Below are 25738 nucleotides of genomic sequence, written 5' to 3'. Positions count from 1 at the left end.
CGGTGTCGTGAGGCAGTAAACATCGAACGACCACTTCTCACGACGAGTTGATTACCACAAATACTGAAAAGTCCAGCTGTAGCACATCGCCATGTTTACCTTTGCATCCGGTAAAAGTAACTTGGATATTTCTTCGTTTTCTACTCACTTGAGGACACGGAATGCGATCGTATTTGTTGCTGCCTTTTCCTCACCGCCTGTGAGTAAAGAGAAGGTGGGTGATGAAAATCAGAATCTTTCTACAACTAATCGTGGATATCCGCAGAAACTGATCCGAGAGAAGACAAGATTCTAAAATTATTATTTTCGATGCAGTCACTCGGCGAATTTGAGAACTAAATTTGAAAGAAATTGCACAAAGTTTATTGTATCTCAAGCGACTGATATGTGTCCACTCAGTGTTCTTAGATGGAGTAATATGGTATCGAAATGGTAAGCATATTTCATTAGTACATGTTTCATTAGGACGTAAGTACATATGCTTACTTAATTAATAAGAATATAAATGCCACCATTTTGATCCGATCATGTGAGGTTACGATCTTATTATTATTAAATTCGGGTTATTCAGTGAGTTTTGTATGAAAAATATTTTACTTTGTATATCAGTAACGACAAGTTTTCACTGAGAATTAAAGATATGAAACAGAAATAAGAACGATAACGATTGATAAAACCCCGTTGAATGGCAACAAAAACAATCAGGAAGAAATGTCAAATTAATGCCCCTGAAAGTGGAGAACCGCAGCGATTCTTTCGGTCGTCGGCAATGTTAAACCTGCGATTTAGTTTAATCACAGAAAATCAGTACTAGAAGTGAGCGAATTTTTTTATATAAATATAAACTCTAAACTGATACTCCCCCCCCCCCCCCCCCCCCCCCCGTGGACGCCTATGCAACTAATGTTTGTACGACAACAGACATTTTTGAAATGCGTCTCTCATATAATACAATAATACAGGAACACATTGCTGATACGGAAAAAAAATGCAACACAAAGAAGAAATTATGATAAACACCAACAAAATGCCGAATACTTGCTTTAAATGTTGATGAACCTAAGATAACGTGAATGCATGCAAAAACACTGGCCGGCCGTGGTGGCCGAGTGGTTCTAGGCGCTTCAGTCTGGAAGCGAGCGACCGCTACGGTCGCAGGTTCGAATCCTGCCTCGGGCATGGATGTGTGTGTTTAGGTTTAAGTAGTTCTACGTTCTAGGGGACTGATGACCTCAGATGTTAAGTCGCATAGTGCTCAGAGCCATTTGAACCATTTGAACCATTCGGATAGTTTGTCAATTTCACGCCTGTGCATAGTATGTTGGTAGCACTTCGTCGCCTTGCCTGTTATGCTGTGTAGGAGACTTTAAAGCTGTGCGGATCGGCATAACGAAAAGGCGAGGGGTCTCGCTCGATTTGTCCACGACTGTACATCACTCTACCGACTTCCGTCCCATTCGGTTAATTTCTTCATGGTGTGTCTTTTTTCTATTTTTAGAGTGTACCTAGTTAAGGCGGTCGCCATCTGGCGAGTACTCTTCAACACCATAGCGAGCACCTTGTGTCTTTAACGCAGTGTGTGGTTGTGTGCTTGCTTACTGCAGATTAACAACACTGTCATCAACGGTAAACACTGATCTCTTGTTTCTTCAGTATTTGATAGTAACACATTTTCAGAGAGATATATTCGAGCACATAATTATCGTCTGAGCGAATAGTGTTACGAGAAAAGTAATATTCCGTGTAAAAAGATTCTTGTCGTTCCGGTTAAAGTTTTTGGAAGAGGGGACAACGAGGCTGTTATAGGAGGAGCGCAAACGCGGGTAGGGTAATGAAGTCGGCGATGTCCTTTGCAAAGAAACCAGCTCTATACACGCCTCAAGCCATTTAAAAAAACTTCGCAAAAGCTAGATCCGGAAGAAGAGGAAATTTGGGTCGCATTTTTCGAGGTTGTGAAGCAAGGTGCAGCAGCAGCGGTTTCGCTAATGGCATGATCCTCCCTTCGGTAGTCCTGATTTAGAAAGGTTGGAAACGGTCCTCTACGTACACTGTAGGCGTTTCCGGTTCCCACTCTGCGTAAGGCGGGGAGAAACGATCCACCTGCCGCGACCTCGGTGTCGTGAGGCAGTAAACATCGAACGACCACTTCTCACGACGAGTTGATTACCACAAATACTGAAAAGTCCAGCTGTAGCACATCGCCATGTTTACCTTTGCATCCGGTAAAAGTAACTTGGATATTTCTTCGTTTTCTACTCACTTGAGGACACGGAATGCGATCGTATTTGTTGCTGCCTTTTCCTCACCGCCTGTGAGTAAAGAGAAGGTGGGTGATGAAAATCAGAATCTTTCTACAACTAATCGTGGATATCCGCAGAAACTGATCCGAGAGAAGACAAGATTCTAAAATTATTATTTTCGATGCAGTCACTCGGCGAATTTGAGAACTAAATTTGAAAGAAATTGCACAAAGTTTATTGTATCTCAAGCGACTGATATGTGTCCACTCAGTGTTCTTAGATGGAGTAATATGGTATCGAAATGGTAAGCATATTTCATTAGTACATGTTTCATTAGGACGTAAGTACATATGCTTACTTAATTAATAAGAATATAAATGCCACCATTTTGATCCGATCATGTGAGGTTACGATCTTATTATTATTAAATTCGGGTTATTCAGTGAGTTTTGTATGAAAAATATTTTACTTTGTATATCAGTAACGACAAGTTTTCACTGAGAATTAAAGATATGAAACAGAAATAAGAACGATAACGATTGATAAAACCCCGTTGAATGGCAACAAAAACAATCAGGAAGAAATGTCAAATTAATGCCCCTGAAAGTGGAGAACCGCAGCGATTCTTTCGGTCGTCGGCAATGTTAAACCTGCGATTTAGTTTAATCACAGAAAATCAGTACTAGAAGTGAGCGAATTTTTTTATATAAATATAAACTCTAAACTGATACTCCCCCCCCCCCCCCCCCCCCCCCCGTGGACGCCTATGCAACTAATGTTTGTACGACAACAGACATTTTTGAAATGCGTCTCTCATATAATACAATAATACAGGAACACATTGCTGATACGGAAAAAAAATGCAACACAAAGAAGAAATTATGATAAACACCAACAAAATGCCGAATACTTGCTTTAAATGTTGATGAACCTAAGATAACGTGAATGCATGCAAAAACACTGGCCGGCCGTGGTGGCCGAGTGGTTCTAGGCGCTTCAGTCTGGAAGCGAGCGACCGCTACGGTCGCAGGTTCGAATCCTGCCTCGGGCATGGATGTGTGTGTTTAGGTTTAAGTAGTTCTACGTTCTAGGGGACTGATGACCTCAGATGTTAAGTCGCATAGTGCTCAGAGCCATTTGAACCATTTGAACCATTCGGATAGTTTGTCAATTTCACGCCTGTGCATAGTATGTTGGTAGCACTTCGTCGCCTTGCCTGTTATGCTGTGTAGGAGACTTTAAAGCTGTGCGGATCGGCATAACGAAAAGGCGAGGGGTCTCGCTCGATTTGTCCACGACTGTACATCACTCTACCGACTTCCGTCCCATTCGGTTAATTTCTTCATGGTGTGTCTTTTTTCTATTTTTAGAGTGTACCTAGTTAAGGCGGTCGCCATCTGGCGAGTACTCTTCAACACCATAGCGAGCACCTTGTGTCTTTAACGCAGTGTGTGGTTGTGTGCTTGCTTACTGCAGATTAACAACACTGTCATCAACGGTAAACACTGATCTCTTGTTTCTTCAGTATTTGATAGTAACACATTTTCAGAGAGATATATTCGAGCACATAATTATCGTCTGAGCGAATAGTGTTACGAGAAAAGTAATATTCCGTGTAAAAAGATTCTTGTCGTTCCGGTTAAAGTTTTTGGAAGAGGGGACAACGAGGCTGTTATAGGAGGAGCGCAAACGCGGGTAGGGTAATGAAGTCGGCGATGTCCTTTGCAAAGAAACCAGCTCTATACACGCCTCAAGCCATTTAAAAAAACTTCGCAAAAGCTAGATCCGGAAGAAGAGGAAATTTGGGTCGCATTTTTCGAGGTTGTGAAGCAAGGTGCAGCAGCAGCGGTTTCGCTAATGGCATGATCCTCCCTTCGGTAGTCCTGATTTAGAAAGGTTGGAAACGGTCCTCTACGTACACTGTAGGCGTTTCCGGTTCCCACTCTGCGTAAGGCGGGGAGAAACGATCCACCTGCCGCGACCTCGGTGTCGTGAGGCAGTAAACATCGAACGACCACTTCTCACGACGAGTTGATTACCACAAATACTGAAAAGTCCAGCTGTAGCACATCGCCATGTTTACCTTTGCATCCGGTAAAAGTAACTTGGATATTTCTTCGTTTTCTACTCACTTGAGGACACGGAATGCGATCGTATTTGTTGCTGCCTTTTCCTCACCGCCTGTGAGTAAAGAGAAGGTGGGTGATGAAAATCAGAATCTTTCTACAACTAATCGTGGATATCCGCAGAAACTGATCCGAGAGAAGACAAGATTCTAAAATTATTATTTTCGATGCAGTCACTCGGCGAATTTGAGAACTAAATTTGAAAGAAATTGCACAAAGTTTATTGTATCTCAAGCGACTGATATGTGTCCACTCAGTGTTCTTAGATGGAGTAATATGGTATCGAAATGGTAAGCATATTTCATTAGTACATGTTTCATTAGGACGTAAGTACATATGCTTACTTAATTAATAAGAATATAAATGCCACCATTTTGATCCGATCATGTGAGGTTACGATCTTATTATTATTAAATTCGGGTTATTCAGTGAGTTTTGTATGAAAAATATTTTACTTTGTATATCAGTAACGACAAGTTTTCACTGAGAATTAAAGATATGAAACAGAAATAAGAACGATAACGATTGATAAAACCCCGTTGAATGGCAACAAAAACAATCAGGAAGAAATGTCAAATTAATGCCCCTGAAAGTGGAGAACCGCAGCGATTCTTTCGGTCGTCGGCAATGTTAAACCTGCGATTTAGTTTAATCACAGAAAATCAGTACTAGAAGTGAGCGAATTTTTTTATATAAATATAAACTCTAAACTGATACTCCCCCCCCCCCCCCCCCCCCGTGGACGCCTATGCAACTAATGTTTGTACGACAACAGACATTTTTGAAATGCGTCTCTCATATAATACAATAATACAGGAACACATTGCTGATACGGAAAAAAAATGCAACACAAAGAAGAAATTATGATAAACACCAACAAAATGCCGAATACTTGCTTTAAATGTTGATGAACCTAAGATAACGTGAATGCATGCAAAAACACTGGCCGGCCGTGGTGGCCGAGTGGTTCTAGGCGCTTCAGTCTGGAAGCGAGCGACCGCTACGGTCGCAGGTTCGAATCCTGCCTCGGGCATGGATGTGTGTGTTTAGGTTTAAGTAGTTCTACGTTCTAGGGGACTGATGACCTCAGATGTTAAGTCGCATAGTGCTCAGAGCCATTTGAACCATTTGAACCAAAAACAGTTCCGTTAGTGTACGAGTACAGCAGTAATAGTTCACTACTTGGACGCCGAAACTTTGATTAAAAGTATATGTGTAATGTTGCGTAACGATAGGAAGTGGAACTGAGGTGTACATCTACATCTGCATGTATACTCCCCTAGTGGCGAAGGATAACTCTCTTTTCTCCGTTTAAACTCAGTTGGAGCGAGGGTAACTGAATGTCTTAGATTTATTGGGAGAATTTTGATTAAAGGGTAGTGCAGCAGCAGAAAATACTTCATACAAGACGTCTGTTTTTGATCCTTCTCGAATTTTGTGAGACGTCATCGGATGTCAGACCAGATTAAACAAGAATACACAAGGAATTCATCGAACATGGTAATGCTTTGATTAAGACACTGTACTTATTATCTGAAGGAACTGAGCCATCCCACCATCCTGACTAAATTTTGTGTGTTGTTAAACCGACCTTTCTTTTCACGGTAAGACTGTAGAAAAAGAATTGTACAATATTTATGTCTTCACACACACACCTGACATTAACAAGAAGCTATACAATAGTTTGGAATTCATTTACAACTTTTAATACATAAAATACAACATTTTCAAACATGACAACATTAGCACTACTTTATGTACTAAAACTGAACAGCCATTCAAAATATTACACTAACCGAGTAATAATAACCACAATACAGAGTAGATAAAATAAACTGCCAAAACGTCTATTATGGTCAATGTGGCGGAAATTTAAAAGTGTCATTTAATGAGTATGTTGCAGTGTCTCGCGTGCAATAGCCAAATAAATGGGCTGTAGCTGGCTACATACTTGAAACTACACATACTGCTGACGATATTTAAAAGGATTGTGGGTTCTACATGTGTAAAACTAGGTCCGCAAACTGAACATTGAAGAAAACTGAGATATTTTAGAGGTAACATTTCACAGCCACGGAAGTGAGACGTGAACGATAAACAGTTCAGGCAAGAAGGGAAGAGAAACTTTTGAAATGTGGTGCTACAAAGAACGGTGAAGATTCGAAGTGTAGATGAAGTAATTCATGAAGAATTACTGAATCGTATTGAGAAGAAAAGAGCTCTATGGCACAACATGACTAAACGACGGGATAGATTGAGTGGACGCATTCTGTGACATCAAGAAATGATTAATTTGGTAATGGAGCGAAGTGTGAGAGGTATAAGTTGTAGATACTGAATAAGGCTCGATTGCAATAAGCAGGTTTCAGTGAATTTAGGGTATAGCAGTAATGCAAATATGAAAAGAATTGCATAAGACAGAATAGAAAACAATGTTGAACCTGTGTTTAGACTGATGACTACAACAATAGGCTTAATCACTACCCCGTTTAGTGACGATGGAGACAAATACCCAAAATAACCTAAATTTGAACGATCACATAGATAATGTTGTGGGTAAAGCCAACCAAAGACTGTGATTCATTGGCCGAACACTTGCAAGGTGCAACAAGTCTACTAAAGAGACAGCTTACAGCACGCTTGTGCGCCCAATTCTGGAGTACTGTTGTTTGGTGTGGGATCCGCATCAGGTGGGACTGACGGATGTCATCGAAAAAGTTCAAAGAAGAGCGGCTCGTTTCGTATTATCTCGAAGTAGGGGAGATAGAGCCACAGACGTGACACATGAATTGGAGTGGCAATCATTAAAACAAAGGCGTTTTTCGTTGCGACGGGATCTTCTCATGAAATTTCAATCATCAGTTTTCTCCTCCGATTGCGAAAAGATTCTTTTGGAACCCACCTACATAGGGAGAAATGATCATCACGATAAAATAAGAGAAATCAGGGCTCGCACAGAAAAATTTAAGTGCTCGTTTTTCCCGCGCGCTGTTCGAGAATCGAACGGTAGAGAGACAGCTTGAAGGTGGTTTATTGAACCTTCTGCCAGGCACCTTATTGTGAATAGCATAGTAATAACGTAGATGTAGATACAATTGATCAGAAAAGCTTTCACGCGTGCCTTATCACCATGTCATTTTACAACTTGTAAATACATCCGAAACTGTCTTCTAAAGACCAGGGCTTCCAATGTGTGCCCACCTCTCTCAGGTGACGACAGAAACCTCACCTTTCTTTTATCTCTACTGCATGTTAGTGATGCGTGGATTTAATGCGAAAGCGAGGGGCAGGTTTTTTACGCCAATAAAATGCATATGTACAGAAGATCTAATCAAATTTGCGACTGAATTGAAAACTTTGTGACAGACTGGGTGCTAAACGCTATCGTGGGTTGAGAGTCACCCGCAGACAAGAATTTCCATGTTATACATAAATGACTTGCCGGAAAATATCAGTTCTGATCTCAGATTTTTCATCGATAATGCATTTACCTGCAAGAAATTATCATCCGATAAAATTGTAGTGATATGCAGTTACATCCTGACAAATATCAACTTGTCAACTATCGCTTCCTGTGGGAAAATAAAAAGTTATGTACTCTGCGAAAAGCAAAATGTTTTAGCCTTAGTTTTCTCAATTAATGACTCACAACTGGAGGCAGTCGTGTCATACACTTCTGGTAACTACAGTTTGTTTACAAAGGAGACTGATTAACAAAGTCTTGTGTGGCTTGCACTAGAATGTGCCTAAGTGTATGGGAACCATTAAATATCGGAGTAACAGCGGATACAGAATAGGTACAAAGAATGTTGGCACCAATGCTCGCAGTATTGTTTAAGTAGCGAGGAAGTGTAACAGAAATTCTGAAAAACAAACTTAGCTATCAAACGCTTCAAAAAAAGACGTCGTATATTACACTAAAAGCTAATTGAAAAATTGCTAGAACAGTCTTTGAGAGCGGAAACTATGATTACTCGTCATCCTCCATGGTAATGATGCCACTACATCCGCGAACATTAAATTTTTTTAGAAATTTAGGCTACTTAACAGTTCGCTCTTAGGTGTAAAAGCAGTCATGCTTACCATGCTCCGGCAGTGAATGTAGCGTGAAGAAATCTCTGTTGAGTAGAGGATGGATGGAAGGAAAGTTATCAAGTTTAGCGTCCGGTCGTCGCACCAGCTCGGGGTTAAGTAGGAAATCGATCGCAGCCATCTTAGAGGCTCCATCACGACATTCGCTTGAAGTGAGTTAGGAAAACCGACGGCAACCTAAATCTGGATTGTCAGGAGGGGATCTGAAACCCGCTCCTTCCGATTTCAAGTCCAGACGCCGACATCCACGCGTGCCGTATCGCCGTTCTATTTTCCAGATGTGATATGAATGCATACTTAACTGTCACTTGAGGACTAGGACGTTCATGGTCCTCCCGTCTCCCCTATGCAAAGGAACAAAAACCAGCTGATTCCCTTTCTCCACACTATGTATAATTTCTTTCAAGTTAGCAGTCCGTGGTCGGTGGTTCTAGTGAACGATTGCAGAATCAATTTAGTATTCTAAACGATTACGCATCGCCACGTATTATATATATTCACCACGTCCTATGTGGCTAAGTTGACGTATGTGCCAGTTTACTTAAAGCCATAGTTATTGTTAAGTGGTCATGTTATTGTCACTTATTTTGATTTCAAAACTATCCACTGCTGCTGAAAATGGTTCAAATGGCTCCGAGCACTATGGGCCTTAACATCTGTGGTTATCAGTCCCCTAGAACGTAGAACTACTTAAACCTAACTAACCTAAGGACAGCACACACATCCATGCCCGAGGCAGGATTCGAACCTGCGACCGTAGCAGCAGCGAGGTTCCGGACTGAGGGGCCGAGAACCGCTCGGCCACAACGGCCGGGTCTGCTACTGAAAGTCTTCTGAAGCAGAACTTAAAAAGTCGTTCATTTTCGTCGCCCTAACGGTCACTATCATGTTAAATATTAATAATTTGTTCTTTACAGGGATCTTTGTGGGTGAAATAATTCAGTCCACAACGTAACATGCACGTTGGAATTGGTCGTTTCGACTTTCTGGATAATGTGACTCTGGGGCAAGTGAGTGGCAAACCACAAAACCGAAAGTTCACGATTTGACCCTCAGTGGGTCCTACGATTTTTTCAGTTTCTTGACGCTTCTCGCTATCGTCTCTACATGTGAAAAATGCCAAGTTGCACCTTGGTATAGAGTCAACCTTCAACTGTAAGGCCCCGTATAGTTAGCTACGTAAGTCAGTTTGACGTTCGAAGGAAAGTAAGGGCAAGTTAATTCTTACAAGAACACTGCGAGGTACAGACCCATCTTAGACGTTAAGGTTCAAATGGCTCTGAGCACTATAGGACTTAACATCTGTGGTCATCAGTCCCCTAGAACTTAGAGCTACTTAAACCTAACTAACCTAAGGACATCACACACATCCATGCCCGAGTCGACGTTAAGATAAACGAGTATAATGAAACCCAAACTCTCACATCAGTGGTCTCTGTTTCTAGCGAATTCTAAATGTTGCGTTTTCCGGGTTATTAACTGAGAAAATGTATATTGTAGGAAGATTGCTAACGTATTAGTGGTAATACTGTTTTCTATCACTGCACTATCACAAGATGTGCTAAAAATACGCAAGTAAGTGCATCTTATCTGGTCCCTCGCCATGATATTCGTCCGTTTCTGACCTTTTGAGTAGATACTGAGTCGTGGATCGTGGAAGTAGCTTTTACTATCGTTTTTAGTTTTGTGGCCATTGAGAGATAAGGCTGGCCCCATACAGTCGTAAAAGTGTTTTCTTTCTATTAATTCGTCTTCATGTGAGATGAAGAGATGCTGTCCAGTATTTTGTCAGTCAAGTTAACAAGACCAGAGTGAAAATAGATCTTTTCTAAGCTCCATGCTTTGATTTATACTCTACGGTTAATTCTTTTCCGATAATAACCATTTCACCTAAATATTGTCTTGTTCTTGATATATTAGTGAAATTTTCATTTTCGGAGACATTGTGGCATTTATTTTGTGATATTACTCATAGAAAGTTGTGTTCCGAAATTACCTTTTAATACCACGCCGAATTATCCGGTGGTCGTCGTATTTGGCTACCAATAAACTTCCATACCTAAAGCTAATTGCATGAAAAAGAATTCATACACTTACAGCTGTATTGAGTTGCAAAGTCGATGGACGTTTCATATGTAAGAAAGTATTTTCGATAACAACTAAAGAGTGGAAATGAAAAGGTCGTAAGTGATTTTTTTTACAAAACGTGTTTTCAGTGCTGTTGTATTCTCTGTAGCCTGTTGCATGTCCCTAGACTCGTTCCAAGTGACAAATCATGGAGAAAATGTTGCAAATATTCATTGCTAGAGGACACATGGTTTTCTTGCAAGGCATAGCTTCCCTCTGGAGTTCCAAGTGCCATACGTCAAGGTCTCCTTTATTTAGCCTGGGTTGGTTTGAAGAGATAACACACAGGTTTTTGGTGACTGGGCACAGCTTTCTGAGCTGGGCAGAGATTTTGAAATTACAGAGGAACGTAGAAAGGTAAGCAGGGTATCTTTCGGCAAGATTCACGCAAGGTCGTTGAGTTAACTAAAGCTATGAGCCAATTTCATGCAACTGCAATGCATACAACTGAATTCTCTGATTTGAAGGATACTACTGAAACGTTGTTGTCAATACAGGAGTATAAGGTTTCCAGAGACAATATGATCAAAGGACGTCATAGTTATCCATATGAAATAGCTATTAAATGTTCTTACTCTGAAACAGAAGAATGGGAAAATGTCATTGTATTCAAAAGAGGAAAAGCCACGGCAATTTTATGCCATGCCGTACTTCATTTGTTATTAGCTGCTAAACAGAGAGACCTGTTGACGATGGCCGGCCGCGGTGACCGAGCGGTTCTAGGCGCTTCAGTCGGGAACCGCGCGACTGCTACGGTCGCAGGTTCGAATCCTGCCTCGGGCGTGGATGTGTGTGATGTCCTTAGGTTAGTTAGGTTTAAGTAGTTCTAAGTTCTAGGGGACTGATGGCCTCAGATGTTAAGTCCCATAGTGCTCAGAGCCATTTTGTTGTTGTTGTTGCTGACGATGTTGCCATTTTTTCTCAGCAGAACAGGGGGCTTTACAGTAAACTCTGCAACATCTGACCTTCAGAATGGATCTGTGTAAGAAATAGAAGTCAATACTGAAAGATATTTTCCTAGGATCTAATTTTGTTATTCTCTTGTAAAAAATGTGAAAGAAATGAGGACTGACTTTTGTTGACTACAGTTTTACTAGTTAAAATCTTATTGCTGTATTTTTATACGTTTATTATCACGAATAACACGTAGTGTCTCTATATTAATGCCACTTGAAACAAAGAGTTTCTTACTGACACTTAGGACCAATCACTTTCCTAGTATGGCACTTAGGACGTTCTTAATTTTTTTTTTATTTTCTAATTTGTCTCACTATTTTTTGCAGTGATGTGACGCGGATCATTCTTCTGTGGTATCAGAAGGTTCAGCATTATGAATACAAATAAGTGCTGTACATAAAGAGATACGTTGTATTTTTTTTCTTCTGACAAATGTAAGCTTTGACACTTAGCAAGTTTTCCATTTTCATTCTTCAACTGTTACAATATCCAGTTATATGTATGCAGTACACCAGCGTGGTGTACAGACTGACAAGTACCTTATGATATACATAAATACTAGCTTCTGCACTTCACGAAACATGAAATAGAGCGCTCTTTGTTCGGTTTAAGAATCACGAATGGAGTCAAGTCAAATAGAATTGAGAATAGAAACATGTTGAAAGATAACCTGGAACAATCATACAGCCTCATTTACACTTAGAAAACCCACAGACGGATTTTCAGCTCCACAGTAACACTGTTCTATAGAGGATGTAGATAATATCAGACTAATAATAGCTCGCACTGATGCTTACCGAGTGTTACTTCCCCCTTGCGAATGCATGGATGGAACGGGAAGAAACTGTAACATATGCTACAACAAAAAGTACCCTCTGTCAAGCACCTCTTTCAGCCTTTCACGGTATTGATGCAGATGTTGAGGAAATCTTTTTTTCTGGTCGAGACCAAAGTTCGTTTTTTGCAAGTAATGCGGAAAGTCTGCTACCAGAGGAATGAAGCGTAAACAGTACGAATTTTACTGTTTGTGGCCCTTGAATTCATCGTTGCCTATTATTGGCCGTCTCACCAAACGCATTTCGACACCAAGCATGGTTTAGGACATTTACGTTTACCCAGGACATATCGTATTATCTGTCGTAAATAAATAACCTCACAGACCTCCATCACTCATAACTCAAGATTAATATTGTAGCTACGGAACCTCATTTGCAGCTTAAGATAGGCCAAAAAGTTAATTGACCGTAGTTGAGAATCAGTTTTTCACTATCGATACATAGGTAGGCCTACCAGTCTTACAAGTTAGTTCGCGGCTAGCTCAATCTGCCACGATGTAATTGGCTGCTGAAAACTCGCAACGTGAGGGGAAGACCGCTAAATCACCTCATATGATTGTTGCTTCGTCAACGCCAAAGCCGATATCCTTCCTCATTCTTGTCCAGTTGAAAAAGTGGCCACTTCTTAATTACAGAACTGTCGACAGAATAATGAACGCAAACTTTCCTTCCAAATCCTGAGAAGCCTCTTGAGTCCACAATTTAATTCCGAACTAGAGGCTGAATTCTTAAACACGCTTTATCCACTCGCGATGTTTATTTGTCAGTTAAATTCACGAAAAATGCCGTTGTGCAACGTGAATTTTACGTAAGGCTGTTTGTTCCATCTCCTACACCGTAGCTGACAAGGTGCTAGAAACGTTCAATACCTATCACAAACCTATCATATTGAAAGGTAGACAAATAAGAGAAACTGTACTACATGCAGACGTAAAAGAAACAATAATTTCTCATTACCACTTGAGCATTACTAGAGAGCTTTAAGAGACTTAAATTGAGCTATTTCTGAGTATTATGTGACAGACGGCTCGTTGTTTTCTACACACCACCGCTCGGTAAGTACTGCACAGATAAAAAAATTCAAACATCAGGTGGATGTATTCAGATGTTGATTAATAGCAACGTTCATTAGCGACATGTTCGAAGAAGTTACGTATTTCGACGTGAAGACCCCATTTTTATATCATTTACGTGTTTGGAAAGAAATCGCCTGAAAATTAACGTATGTTAAATGACGAGTGACATGAAAATAAATATAAATGTGTTCCCGTATCGCACTAACTGGTAGTATCGTTAAAAACTGTCTGCGTTCTCAACTATAAAGCAGACGTGAAGCATACTGATACGAATTTCCCGCCAGCAGTCGTTTACAAGCGCTAGCCGCCATCTTTGTTTCCTCCCGCCAACCGACGGCGATCGTATTTTGTCACCTACCCGGCATGCACCGCGGGACAACATGAGCGAGTAGGTACGTGTTTATGGAGCTCAGTCGGGGTTTGGTGGATACAGGGAAACGATACGGCGTACAGTACGCTGATCGAGTTATCCAATAGATGTGGAGTTGTTGTTATTGCTGTGTTTATTTTCGTTGTCTTATGCTTTAGTCCATATAAAGCTCTGTAAGGTAAACGATCTGCCGTTCTTCACTTGTAATTTTTTTCATTTTTGAGTGTTCCAGTTTTTGAAACAAAATGTATTGTTTCGAGAAGTATTTACGTTGCGTCTTTGTGCAGTGACAATACTCTGCTTTAATGCAGAGGTAGATTTGGGATACAAGTATATATTAATGAAAGCGTTATGTGTGTGTTTTTAAATGTCGTATCAGCGTCGTCCTTTGTTTACATTTGTCTGAGTGTAGTTTTATAGTAGCATGCGTATGATAATGTGCTGTTTTGTTGAATTTGGTTTTGACAAAATAATTCAGTGTTACATTCTGATTCGTGATGAGATGTGAGAAGTTTAATGAAAGATTTTCTGTTATATTAAATGCCAAAGGAAGGTAAACTATGAGGAGCCGGCAGTGTTCCATGTAAACTACAGTGAACTGTTCATCTTGTTTTAAGCTCTTTCGTAATTACTTGTATCGCACAGCTTGTAAACAAATCATGATTCGAACCTGTGATCAGTTTTTACTAATTGAGAGGTACATCTATAACTGACAACTGAGTATTTATTGTACAGAGTGATACAAAGGGCACACTGTTTTGATAGAGTTTTCGGTGAATTTTTGCTTATTTTTTGGTTTATTTTTTTTTTAAATTGTATCTATGAGACACGTTCCTGATCTGCGTTTCATAACGTCTATTGTGGTTCAGTACTGATAGTGAAATGCACATTTTAAAGGAAGTATTATATACATTTTACATAATGCTGTATGAAATTCCAACGTAAATTTCTAACAATAATTCTTGCCTGTTCACAGATGGAAAATTCTGCATATGTACCAAATCACCTTCCACCACCTGCTCTTGTCGTCTTCTCTCAGGCTGGAGGGCTTCCAGAGGCTCTGAGAATGCAGAGGCCCTTTAATCCCCAGGTCTGTCTATTTTGAATAGTTTGTGTTTTGTGATGAACTAAATTTGTATCATATTTTAATACTTAAAGTGTAAAATGTTTCTTCTCTTATATAGTGTGTGTTGCTGTTTTTTTAAATTTAGATATTGCTGAGTAAATGGTGTGTGTGTGTGTGTTTGTGTGTGTGTGTGTGTGTGTAATTATTTTTGACTCTGTGCAGCCCTCATTAATGGTTTTGGAAAAAAATTACAGTTACTTTCTTTTGTGTTTTGACACTGTGCAGTTCAGACTTTTCAATTATGTGTCTAGTGGATTCATTTAATATTTTCAAGAATACATGTAAACTGGGACTCTGCATTAGAAAACTCTGTTTGGAACTTACTTCTAACATGATTTTTTGTTTTTATGATTTTGTTTTCAGTGCTTGCAGTGACTTATCTGTTTGAAGTGTTTACTTTGTGTGTGGGGGGGGGGGGGGGGAGAATGAGTGTACACATACATAAAGATTAGTCTTGTGTGCTACATAATATTTTTTATGTACATTATCAGTGTTTGTCTACCTAGAACCTCTGTTTAACAAAACTGACATCCCATTGTGCAGGTCCCAGAAGCAAAAGACCTGCACGTCCCTTTTGGCAGTGCTACTGTTGCCGGTTTTGGGCTGCGGCACGTTGATAGCTACCCAGGGCTGCCAGCTCACTTGCTTCATCACCTGCAACCACAGTTTGTGCACCCAGCCCTGGATCCCAGGCTTCCATTTGGCTCTGCAGGAGCTGGTGCCTTCCGTCCTCTGGGGCGAGGGCACCCAGGTGCTGGTGATATGGAGACTGGGGGGCTGTCTGCTTTTGCACCTCCAGCTCCTACACTGTCTAGTTCTGGTAACCGAAGTGAGGGCCTGGCGGGCTCTGTCTCACCCAACAGTACACCGCCTCTGCAGCCCCGTGTAAAGGAGGAGGGTTCGGACACACCACTGTCAGAAGACAGAGACCGTGATGGCACACTCACTCCTGGATCCTTATCGGAAGGCAATGTTGCAGACCGGCTTACACCAGAGGAGGGACGTGGCTATAGACGTAAGTGCCTTTATTGGTGTCTGTTATTTTAGATCTATCCACTGGAGGTCTTTGCAGTGCAAAGCATCTTTTTTGGTATGTGTGCAAGTTGATTTAGTGCTCCTTTTTAAAAAGTAGTATGAGCTTTGATGGGCAGTTCTGATAATATTTCTTTGCAGTGAGCTGCTATGTAGTTTTGACATTTAAGAGTCCAATATGTGAAGTGTGTAATCTGGGTCTCACTTATATAGTGTGTTTTGGTTTGCTCTTTCCTTTTAGCTCCTCTTTTATTTAGCATTCTTTTGGGAAGAAAATTGTCTGCATGCTCTTAGCACTGGCTGTGTGAATTATATTTATAGTTAGATGTAGCCGATAAACTGGTCCAGTTTTTTTCCTGTAAGAATTAGGTGGTGCTGAATTGTCTCTATTCTCAATTTTGTGTCTTTTATATTTAAGTTTGAAGTCTAACTGATATTTTCTCATCAATAATATGTGAAAAAATGTCTCGATAGACTTTTCAAATGGTGCAGATCTGCAGAAACTTCAGTGTGGAAGAATTGATGAACACATACAGTTAGCAGATAATTGGAGTTTCTAAATTTTTCACTGTGCTATTGCAGTTACTGGCTGAATCCTCATTGTTGTTAACAGAGGGTATTTTTTCAGCCTCCTATTTCCAAGATTACAGTGATAAAAATTACTTTTATGTATTGTGATTTTGCTATAGCTTAATAATTCCTCATGCTTGCCATCTATCAAGTTTACCAAATCAAATATAGAAATAAAATAACTGTTTTTAATGAAAGCATTTGAGATGTATTGGAGGATTGCACACTTTAACATTTTGACAGCCTACTAAAATTTAAAATGTATTTTCTCAGATCTTCTCCTCTGTACTGGGAGAGACCTCTAGTGGATACTTTGTGTATTTATATTTGCGTGTGTCATTGTGTGTGTGTGTGTGTGTGTGTGTGTGTGTGTGTGTGTGTGGAGATAAAATTTGTTATGTTAATGATGAATTTCCCTAGATATGCAGTTTGCATCCAAAGTAATTTTGGCGCTAGGTGCTGAAAATAATCGATTCAGTTGCAGTAGTGGTACAAGTATGACTCACCGCCTACATCGTTCGCGGAGTTAAAAAAGTTTGAGCCAGTTCATATTGGGACAGATTGATGAATTTACTGGCCCGATGGAGTGCCTGAGTTTGTGTGGTACGTCTCACAGAGCACATACTCTTTCTGTGAACAGCAGGGCAAATCTATCACCTGCGTGGTGTGACTTGAAGCCACCCTGTGCAACGGCGTCGCTTTTTAACAATGTTCGTATGGAATTGCTGTTAGTTTTAAGTTAACCCTCGGAGGCTTACTGGTTTGAGGTTACGCGTCAGTTTTCAGTGTACCGAAATTTTAAAGATTGCGAGAGCAACTAAAGAGTAGCACGAGAGATGCCGAGGCTAGAGAAGGATTTTGACAAGTAACTTTCTTACTTTTCATATAGTAAAATTAAAGTAAAAATTTAGCGTGTTTGAAAGTGAGGCGACGACTTTGGGCAGACAGATGTTTGGCTGTATTATGTGTTTGACGGTTTACGGGAGTGTGATTTCGCGCGGCTAGAGCCGGAGCCGCGGTTTGTTTGTAGAGCCCGGCTGCGCGGCGTCACGCACTCCCCTCGCGGCGGCAGTTAAACGCTTCCAGAATAGCGCCCGCCCGCCAGATGGCACGTTTTGGCCGCCACTTTGGAGCTGACATTTGGGGTATTTTTAGGCAGTGCATGTGATGCCTTGTGTATTTGAATTTGATGCGCACCTATTGGAAACACACGGTGGCGTACGAGGCGCCAGAACAAACTTTTGCCTTTCTGAAGGCGAGTCTCGCTGGCTCTGCGTTCTCTTTCCGGTATGTTACTGGTGCTTCGTCAAAGCCTTTGATGAGGCTCCAATGAAAGAGAACTACTGTGGCTGCAGTTTTCGGCTTTTCTTTCGGTGTCGCGTTGCTCGTAATTTTGCCTGTATTTGATGGGCTAACGTGCCCGTGAACGTGGCGCACGGGCAGAGGTTTCGGGCCACGAACCCAGCATTTCGAAGGCAGGTAGTGGTCACTGGCGCTTGATGTTAATTGGTACCCATTACGAAGATATCACAAACCTAACGTGTAAAATTCGTTTCTCGAAACAAGCTCAGGGTTGGTAGTGTATCAATAAAGAAACATCCGGCAGCGCCTATAGGTTTTTATTTTATTTCTTGCTTACGAGGTAGGTGCCATAATCCAATTTCGCAGAAACTTCGCTCAGTGAAAGAGGAGTCAGAACAAGAGAACACTTGTGTCGGCCTACCTTTAGATACTCGATCGTTTCTAAGGAAACGATGGTCCAAGATTTCGAGGTACTTTGTGCCTTTTAGCAGTGGCAAGTGTCGCGTTATTACACGTTCGCGCTCCGTATTCGAAACCCGATTATTACTTTTGTTTTTGTTTTTCATACATCTACCCGTGCCCGTAGAAGATCGCTACACGAATATTTTCCAGGCTATATTGAAGCAACGTTGTCGTTATTCGTCTACTAATCGTATGTCTGATGTATCAGTTTAATAAAGAAAAAAAGCAATAAATCAATGAGAACTTTTTGAAATTTTTTCCGTAAAATTCCTGTGGTGTATCTTGATGCTAGTGCCAGTTTTCTGTGAATTGATCCGTTATGTATGATTTGCCACATAATTATTGCCAACGCGTGAAATCTTCAACGACGTTAACGACATTTCTTTCCCAAGTGAGATTCGTCCGAAGAAATGTCACAGTAGCAAATGTGCCTCCGTGCGATGTGTTAAAAATTTCTATGTTTCTACGATCGGTGTCGTTGAAGGGAATGCACCAAATCTTTCTAAAGAATAAGAATTAGAAGAAAATATAAGAATTAATATGCGGATTGATTCAAGAATGACATAAGAATTACTGTGAAACCCAATCGCAATTTTACACTTAATATAACGCCACTCGTGCGATAGCGTTCTCGCTTCCCACGCCCGGGTTCCCGGGTTCGATTCCCGGCGGGGTCAGGGATTTTCTCTGCCTCGTGATGACTGGGTGTTGTGTGATTTCCCTAGGTTAGTTAGGCTTAAGTAGTTCTAAGTTCTAGGGGACTGATGACCATAGATGTTAAGTCTCATAGTGCTCAGAGACATTTGAACCATTTTTTATAACGCCACTGTATGCATTAACATTACAAGAAACATTCTTGCAGTAACCTTCTACGGACATGAGTAGATACACGAAATACGAAAGTAAAAGTAGTAATCCGGATTCAAACACGGGGTACAAAACTGAGAAGCCGCGACGCTAGGCACTGTGCCACCATTTCGGATACGATTGATCCATGCGCCCTAAAACGCATCTAAATTACATCGAAAACTTTGACCGTCGATTTCTCGGAGATGGTCGGGTATCTACGGATAAGCCGAGACACCTGTCCGCTTATTCTGACTCCCCTTTCACCGACGAAGTTTATGGGGAATCGGGTTACGGCGCTTCTCGTGTTTTCCTCGTAAGATAGCCATTTTTCAAAATGGCCCGTTTGCCGATATGTTATACTCCAGAACGTTGGTATTTGCGATTTTGTGTTCAAGTCGCTCGGCCCAAGTGATGGGTAAAACGCTAGTACTCCAACTTGTCGATACAGTTCTAGAGTAGCCCCCATCAGGGGGCTTACCGTTTATGCTTGTAAAGTGTTAGTGGCACATAAACGTATACTTAAGTTCTGACCGAGGAGCTAGTGTAACACACCTTTCGCATATTCTTGCACATTTCACGGATTGGTCAGTTTATTTTTGTGTTCTAGCGTCCTGTTGTTTGGCTCTTGAAATTATCAAAACGCTCTTGGTTGCTATATCGAGATATTGGCGGAAAGTTGTTTGTGTAACCACTGTGTTAGCATAAATGAATCTGCCTAGTCTGTATCATGGTTTTATTAGTTCGATAATTCGATGGTCACATCACGGTTTTATTAGTGTCAACGTTATGAGAGATGTGATCCCTAAGTGCCCGTCGGAAAAACGACAAATAATGTGCCTCGTTTTCTCTTAGCCTCCTTCATCGTTCCTTGTATGAGTCGTGATCCGCAGACTTAGTTGTTTCGCGGCCCCCGTTCTTACGCGAGTGGTCGCAGGTATTACGGCCGCGATGCTTCCGGTTAGGTTGTATCTACAGGTTTCGTTTATAACGCTGCAGCGGGGTTTGCACATTTAACGTAAAGGCAATCAGATGATAAAACGGGCAGTTAGGTTAATGAAACGTCATGAAAGACTGAAGTTGTACAGGGACAAGGGCTCGAATTCGAATTTCTGCCCTTCACGAGCGAGGCCAATGACTCACTCAGCAAGTCCAGCCTCTCCCTCTTTTCCAGACTCACGCCTAGTGCCACCATTCCCAATGAGAAAGTGCGTGGTAACAATATTAGTCTGCCCACTTTGAATATTTTCCCACGATAATTATGCTTCGTTCCTTTCGGAGACTATTATTGATGCCCTTTGACTGCCACGCGTTTTTATAACGTCGTGTCCTTCCGTGCCCGCCTTGCTGTATTCTGGAAATAGTTATCTCCATCTCTCACTCGAGGACAGTATTTGTTTTTGCCGCTTAATTGTGACGAGTTGAGCCCGGAAGTATTGACTGTTAAAGCGCTCGCAGTATTAAATCAGCGACGGTATTATTAACATTTGATTACGCTGCGCACAGAACATACAGATAGCAGTTTTTCTCTCACTCAACTTGTATGAAGTAGCCTCCGCCATGAACTGTAGTGTTTCGCGGAGCACATGTGTGTAGAAGCACGATAACCTATGCGCCGAATGAATCAGAAGTAGCAGCAATCGACGTTTTAACACGACGGCACCTTTCTTCTTCTCCTTCTTCTTTTTTTTTTTTTTTAATCATAACGAAGATAGTTTTATAGCAAAGCGTATAAGCTGTGGTAGAGTTGTGTGCCGTCAGCAGAATGGCTAGCGTGTCATTAGCCGCTACGAGAGGGCCGATGACGTACGACGGGCAATTTGTGTGCTAGCTGTCGTATCGAAAAGTGGAAGAATATTCAACAATTCTGTGTGCATTACGCTTCTCCCCAACGTGGGTAGGGGTTCTAACAAGCTACAGCTGTCTTTTCTTAATACGCCGTCTTTTTATATCACAGATTTTTCTTTGTATTACTTTCACCCGGATTTTACACTTCTCTTGAAGTGTACGTAATTATCAATTTTTGCTGACACTGTTGTTTTTCCTCTTGACATTAATTTAGCAATTTCTCAATACATTCATATTGCGCATGTGTGAGGGCACATTTTGAGCCTAAATCAGTACATCCAGTTGGCTGAGCAATCATTTAGACACTATTGTCTCATGCGGAAAAACACAGCTTGTCATTTTCTGTGATATTTCTCATTGCAACAGGGCATTTGCCAATAAAGATACCCGAATCATTGTTAGTGAACATATCTTCTCGGATAAATTTTTAGTTTAAAATATCGTTGCAATGAATCGTTTTTCTGTGTGACATCATGCTTGTCACCGTTGCAAAAGACGAGTTTTTGGTCCAAGAATTCGAAACCTATCTTAGTAGGCCGTGTGCAGGAAATTTTTAGCCAATATTGCGTGATTTTGTTCCATGGAGAGTGCAGAAATCTATCAGCTGCCTCTAAGAATGCAGTAAAATTTTTAGAGATATGAAATTTCTTTAGCCCTTGTCTTCAGAATCATACAACCCGTTGTTGTAAATACGCACTAATGATAATCTGTTGGGCTACTTTTTACTTCATTTGGTCGATGCATTCAGTTGTCGGTCTACATTAAACTGCTGGCGTGCGATATTATCTTGACTGGTTTATTTCCATTCGGGTAATTCCAGCCGAATCACGAAAGGTTTCTGTTTGTTGAAAACTCGTCGTATTTCGTGGATTGTGTTTGGTAATAGGGTGTACAAGGACCATTTAATCGGACTAAACAGAAAAAATGTGCCTCAATTTTCTGTAAGAGTGTTTATACAAAACTGTGACATTTATATGTATTCCCGCCATCGGCCGTCTTTCGGCATCGAATAGCAACTATTGTAAATTAATAACAGTAAAACATTTTCAATTTTGTCGCTTATACATTTGTACAAGAAGTTGCCCTGTCAAGAAGCGACGGAACTGTTTGTTAACGTAATAGTTTTCCATCTGCTAAGGTGTGTGCTTTCAGTTTTTAATTACCTGGCTATTTCATCGACTCGTTTGCAGTTGTTAATACTTTATTCTTCTCAGCCCTATTTAAGTATTCTTCAAAAATATGCTGCATCGCAATCCAACTGAAGTTTGAAGCGATTAGTAGCCGGACGTTTAACGCAGTGTTCGGAAATGTTAGGCGAATGGAAACTCGGTTATAAGTGTTTGCCGGCGGGCGGACGGTGAGTGACAGGTTTGTGGTCGCAGAACTTGGCAGACTGACTTCAGCGCTTTCGTCCGCCCCCTATTCTCCGCAAGAATGTGCGGGAACACCATTGGAATTCGGTGCTGTAGAAACTGTGTCATTGGCAACTCTAGCAGACTGACATTTTGCTCGGTCTAGCTTGTCGGCCACACTTTTATTATTAAGGGACGGGGTCTTTTATATGCTAGACTATTATCTCTGACTTTAAATGTAATGTCGTTTCATTAAGATGGTATTCATTGCCTGACGCATGTAAATTGTCTCGTTGTAATACCTGAACAATTACAGATTAGCAATGGATGAGCGCTACGGATAAGAGAATTAAGGAATGAATTGTGTACAAAATCGCAAGGGCCAATGGTGCAATAAGTGTAAAGCGGAGACAGAAATTCTCTTTCAGCGAATGTGAATTCTGTTTTGTGATGTATTATAGGTAATTAAAATTCGAACGTCTACGTAATGGGGCAAACAAACAGAGAGACATGCATGGGAATAATATTTCACAACATATAGTTCTCAGAGGTTCCCATCCCAAATGCGTTGTTGCCTGAACTACATCAATTAGTTCTTGTTAATTGCTCATAAAAACTGTCTTTTCATTAAAATAAGGCAAAAATTAATAACTACTGTTTTACTTCAATGTCTATTGACAATTGGCCTTAATAATAACAGTAATACATTTATCGAAAGAAAAGTAAATAACAAAGAAATATTATGTTTTCAAAAAGCATGTCGCAAATTAAAAAAAAACAGTGAAAGAAGACAGCGTTTTTTGCTATAGATGATAGACTGACAAAACAGGCCTGAAATACCCCTGGGGAAAATAATGAATAAGAAGTTAGGCCCATGAATTTAATGAAAGCGTTTGTAGCAAATCGTATTAGAGCTGCAGAAGGATATATTTTTGAGAAACCTAGTGGTGAAATTCAACGTTGCGAGGGATAAGAGCACAGGTATAACCGATCGAGCCGCGATCAATCACCCACCCCCTCCCCCCCCCCCCCCCAAAAAAAGCTAGGAATATTGGAAGAGTAGGGAAAAACAGATACTAGTAATAACTCGGCTGTTGACCCACAATTGTAACGGAGACAAAAGGTTAATGAAGTTAAACAATGAAAAGAGGCGTATTTTCGTTCCTCTAACGAATTCCCAGAGAAGTTTTATAACTATTTTAATTTAAAAAAAGGGTACCTCCACAGCTTCCCTACTGGGATGTAATTGGTAAATGGAATACAATTTTCGTTGTAAAGTGATGTGTACTTACAGGCCTAGATACTCACAAGGAAATTTTTCTCAACCAGAGCTTTCAAAGCATTTAAAATGGATGTTTTCCATAAAAATTTGTGCCTAAAATTGATATTTAGTTCTGTTGTTGGTGGCGTTGCCAATGGAAAAGCGACTGAAAAAAATCACCAATTTTTCACTTCTTGTGAAATTAGTGTCGATTGTATTTGGACAACTGTTATTTATTTTACCCAGCCAAGCTTTGTAACACACGTGCAGTTCCATCAGTGAGAGATGGGTAATAGTTTTGCTGACCAGAAAAGAATATTTCAATCGTGACTGATAATATCACACTTCGAGACATTGTGCCCTCTTTAAACCTTTGAAAATTTTCAGAAACCCACTGAAGTCCAATATATGCGCTAGCTTGTGGCTCCTCGAAGTTCACGAACAAAAAAAATGGTTCAAATGGCTCTGAGCACTATGGGACTTAACATCTAAGGTCATCAGTCCCCTAGAACTTAGAACTACTTAAACCTAAGGACATCACACACATCCATGCCCGAGGCAGGATTCGAACCTGCGACCGTAGCAGTCGCACGGTTCCGGACTGAAGTGCCTAGAACCGCAAGTCCACCGCGGCCGGCCGTTCACGAACATTGCTTGTAACTTGTGAGTGCCAGTTTCAGCGCTTGCGCTACCATTCAAACTGTAAAATACTTTGTTGGTATATCTCCCGTGTTCTGCGCCGGACACGCCGTCGCTCCTAGATTACCCTACGAACAAGCAGCTTTTGATAAACTCCCCCTTTTCTTGGATGATAGATAATCGAGTGTGTCTATGGCTGTAGAAATACCCAAGCATACCAGAACTTCGGAATTTTTGTATATTTTTCGTGCATTCGTAAGGCTCACAGTCCTGGATTTGGATGCGGGCGACTCTCATTTTTCTCATGATTAAAATCGTATTCGTATTTTGAGGGTGTAGTGACTACTTGTCTCGTTTCATTTCCTAGTTTTCATTATTTTTGGTCGATATGGTTTCGTCAGTTTAGTTTTTAGTATTTTCGGATTCCGTAGATATCTGAGTTTTATTCAGACAATGCCCAAGAATTACCTCTCTTCAGAACCGAAAGTTCATCGTAATCTACCGAAAGAACTGGTGTGTCACTTGCTAGCACGAAATACAGCTGCACCTGTTTTTCGGCACTCTTAAGCATTTCAAGGTGCTTGACAGGCCGATCTAATGATGATTTTTAATTTCATAACTTTCTGTCTGGCGGCCTTTGCTTTCGTACATGCGTAGTGTTCACATTGATGGCCAGTATTTTTCATTGCCTTCACAAATATCAGTGGTATATAACACTTTATGTTGGAATCTAATCGGGCCACTTAGACTCATAACCATCTCTCGGAGTTCGATTTCGTGAGAGAGTTTCGCTCGACTTGCCCTCTGTTGCAGTAAGAACATTCAGCAATCCGTGCCTTTTTCTAGGTACTAATATCTGTCAGTCTAGTAGCAAGCTTCAAATGAGATGTTTCCTGTTCAATGGTTTGTGTCAGGGAGTTACGAAGGTGTTCCTGAGGACCGCATCTATGCACTCCGGGCCGGCCGGAGTGGCCGAGCGGTTCTAGGCGCTTCAGTTTGGAACCGCGCGACAGCTACGGTCGCAGGTTCGAATCCTGCCTCGGGCATGGATGTGTGTGATGTCCTTAGGTTAGTTAGGTTTAAGTAGTTCTAAGTTCTAGGGGACTCATGACCTCTGATGTTAAGTCCCATAGTGCTCAGAGCCATTTTTATGCGCTCCGGTTGGGGCAAATCGTTAAGTTAACAAGAGAATTCTCCCCGTGTGCCTCATGCAACCATATGCCCACTTAGAAATTCGTGTCACATTCGTATGAAAAAGCAAGGTGATGTGTAGATTTTTGGGTGCAGCAGCAGAGCGAGGGAGGCTTGACAGAAAACTACCTGCAAGCGCCAGACCTTCGTGTAGAACTGTGAAATAATTCCTCAGATGCCCCCATTGAAAGAAGACGCGTTTGGTTGGGCAAATTGGAGTTAAGACAAATACCTGTTAGTACCCTTCCGACAGTGGGGCATAATGTCGCGGTGTATTTAGGATGG

The 25738-nt window shown here is 41.0% G+C and overlaps 1 protein-coding gene across 1 annotated transcript in view; it reads left to right on the top strand.

Moving 5' to 3' along the window:
* The first annotated feature begins 13853 nt into the window (after positions 1 to 13853).
* LOC124556037 (E3 ubiquitin-protein ligase Rnf220-like) overlaps positions 13854 to 25738 on the top strand; it is a 678682-nt gene continuing 666797 nt past the window's right edge. Inside the window, exons 1-3 of the mRNA XM_047130072.1 lie at positions 13854 to 14002; positions 14801 to 14914; positions 15494 to 15965. Coding sequence (XP_046986028.1) covers positions 14801 to 14914; positions 15494 to 15965 — 586 coding nt within the window. The 5' untranslated portion in view covers positions 13854 to 14002. The remainder of the gene's footprint in view (positions 14003 to 14800; positions 14915 to 15493; positions 15966 to 25738) is intronic.

The sequence above is a fragment of the Schistocerca americana genome, chromosome X, assembly GCF_021461395.2.
Source record: "Schistocerca americana isolate TAMUIC-IGC-003095 chromosome X, iqSchAmer2.1, whole genome shotgun sequence".
NCBI classification, from domain to species: domain Eukaryota; kingdom Metazoa; phylum Arthropoda; class Insecta; order Orthoptera; family Acrididae; genus Schistocerca; species Schistocerca americana.
This window is presented reverse-complemented; position numbering and strand designations above follow the sequence as displayed.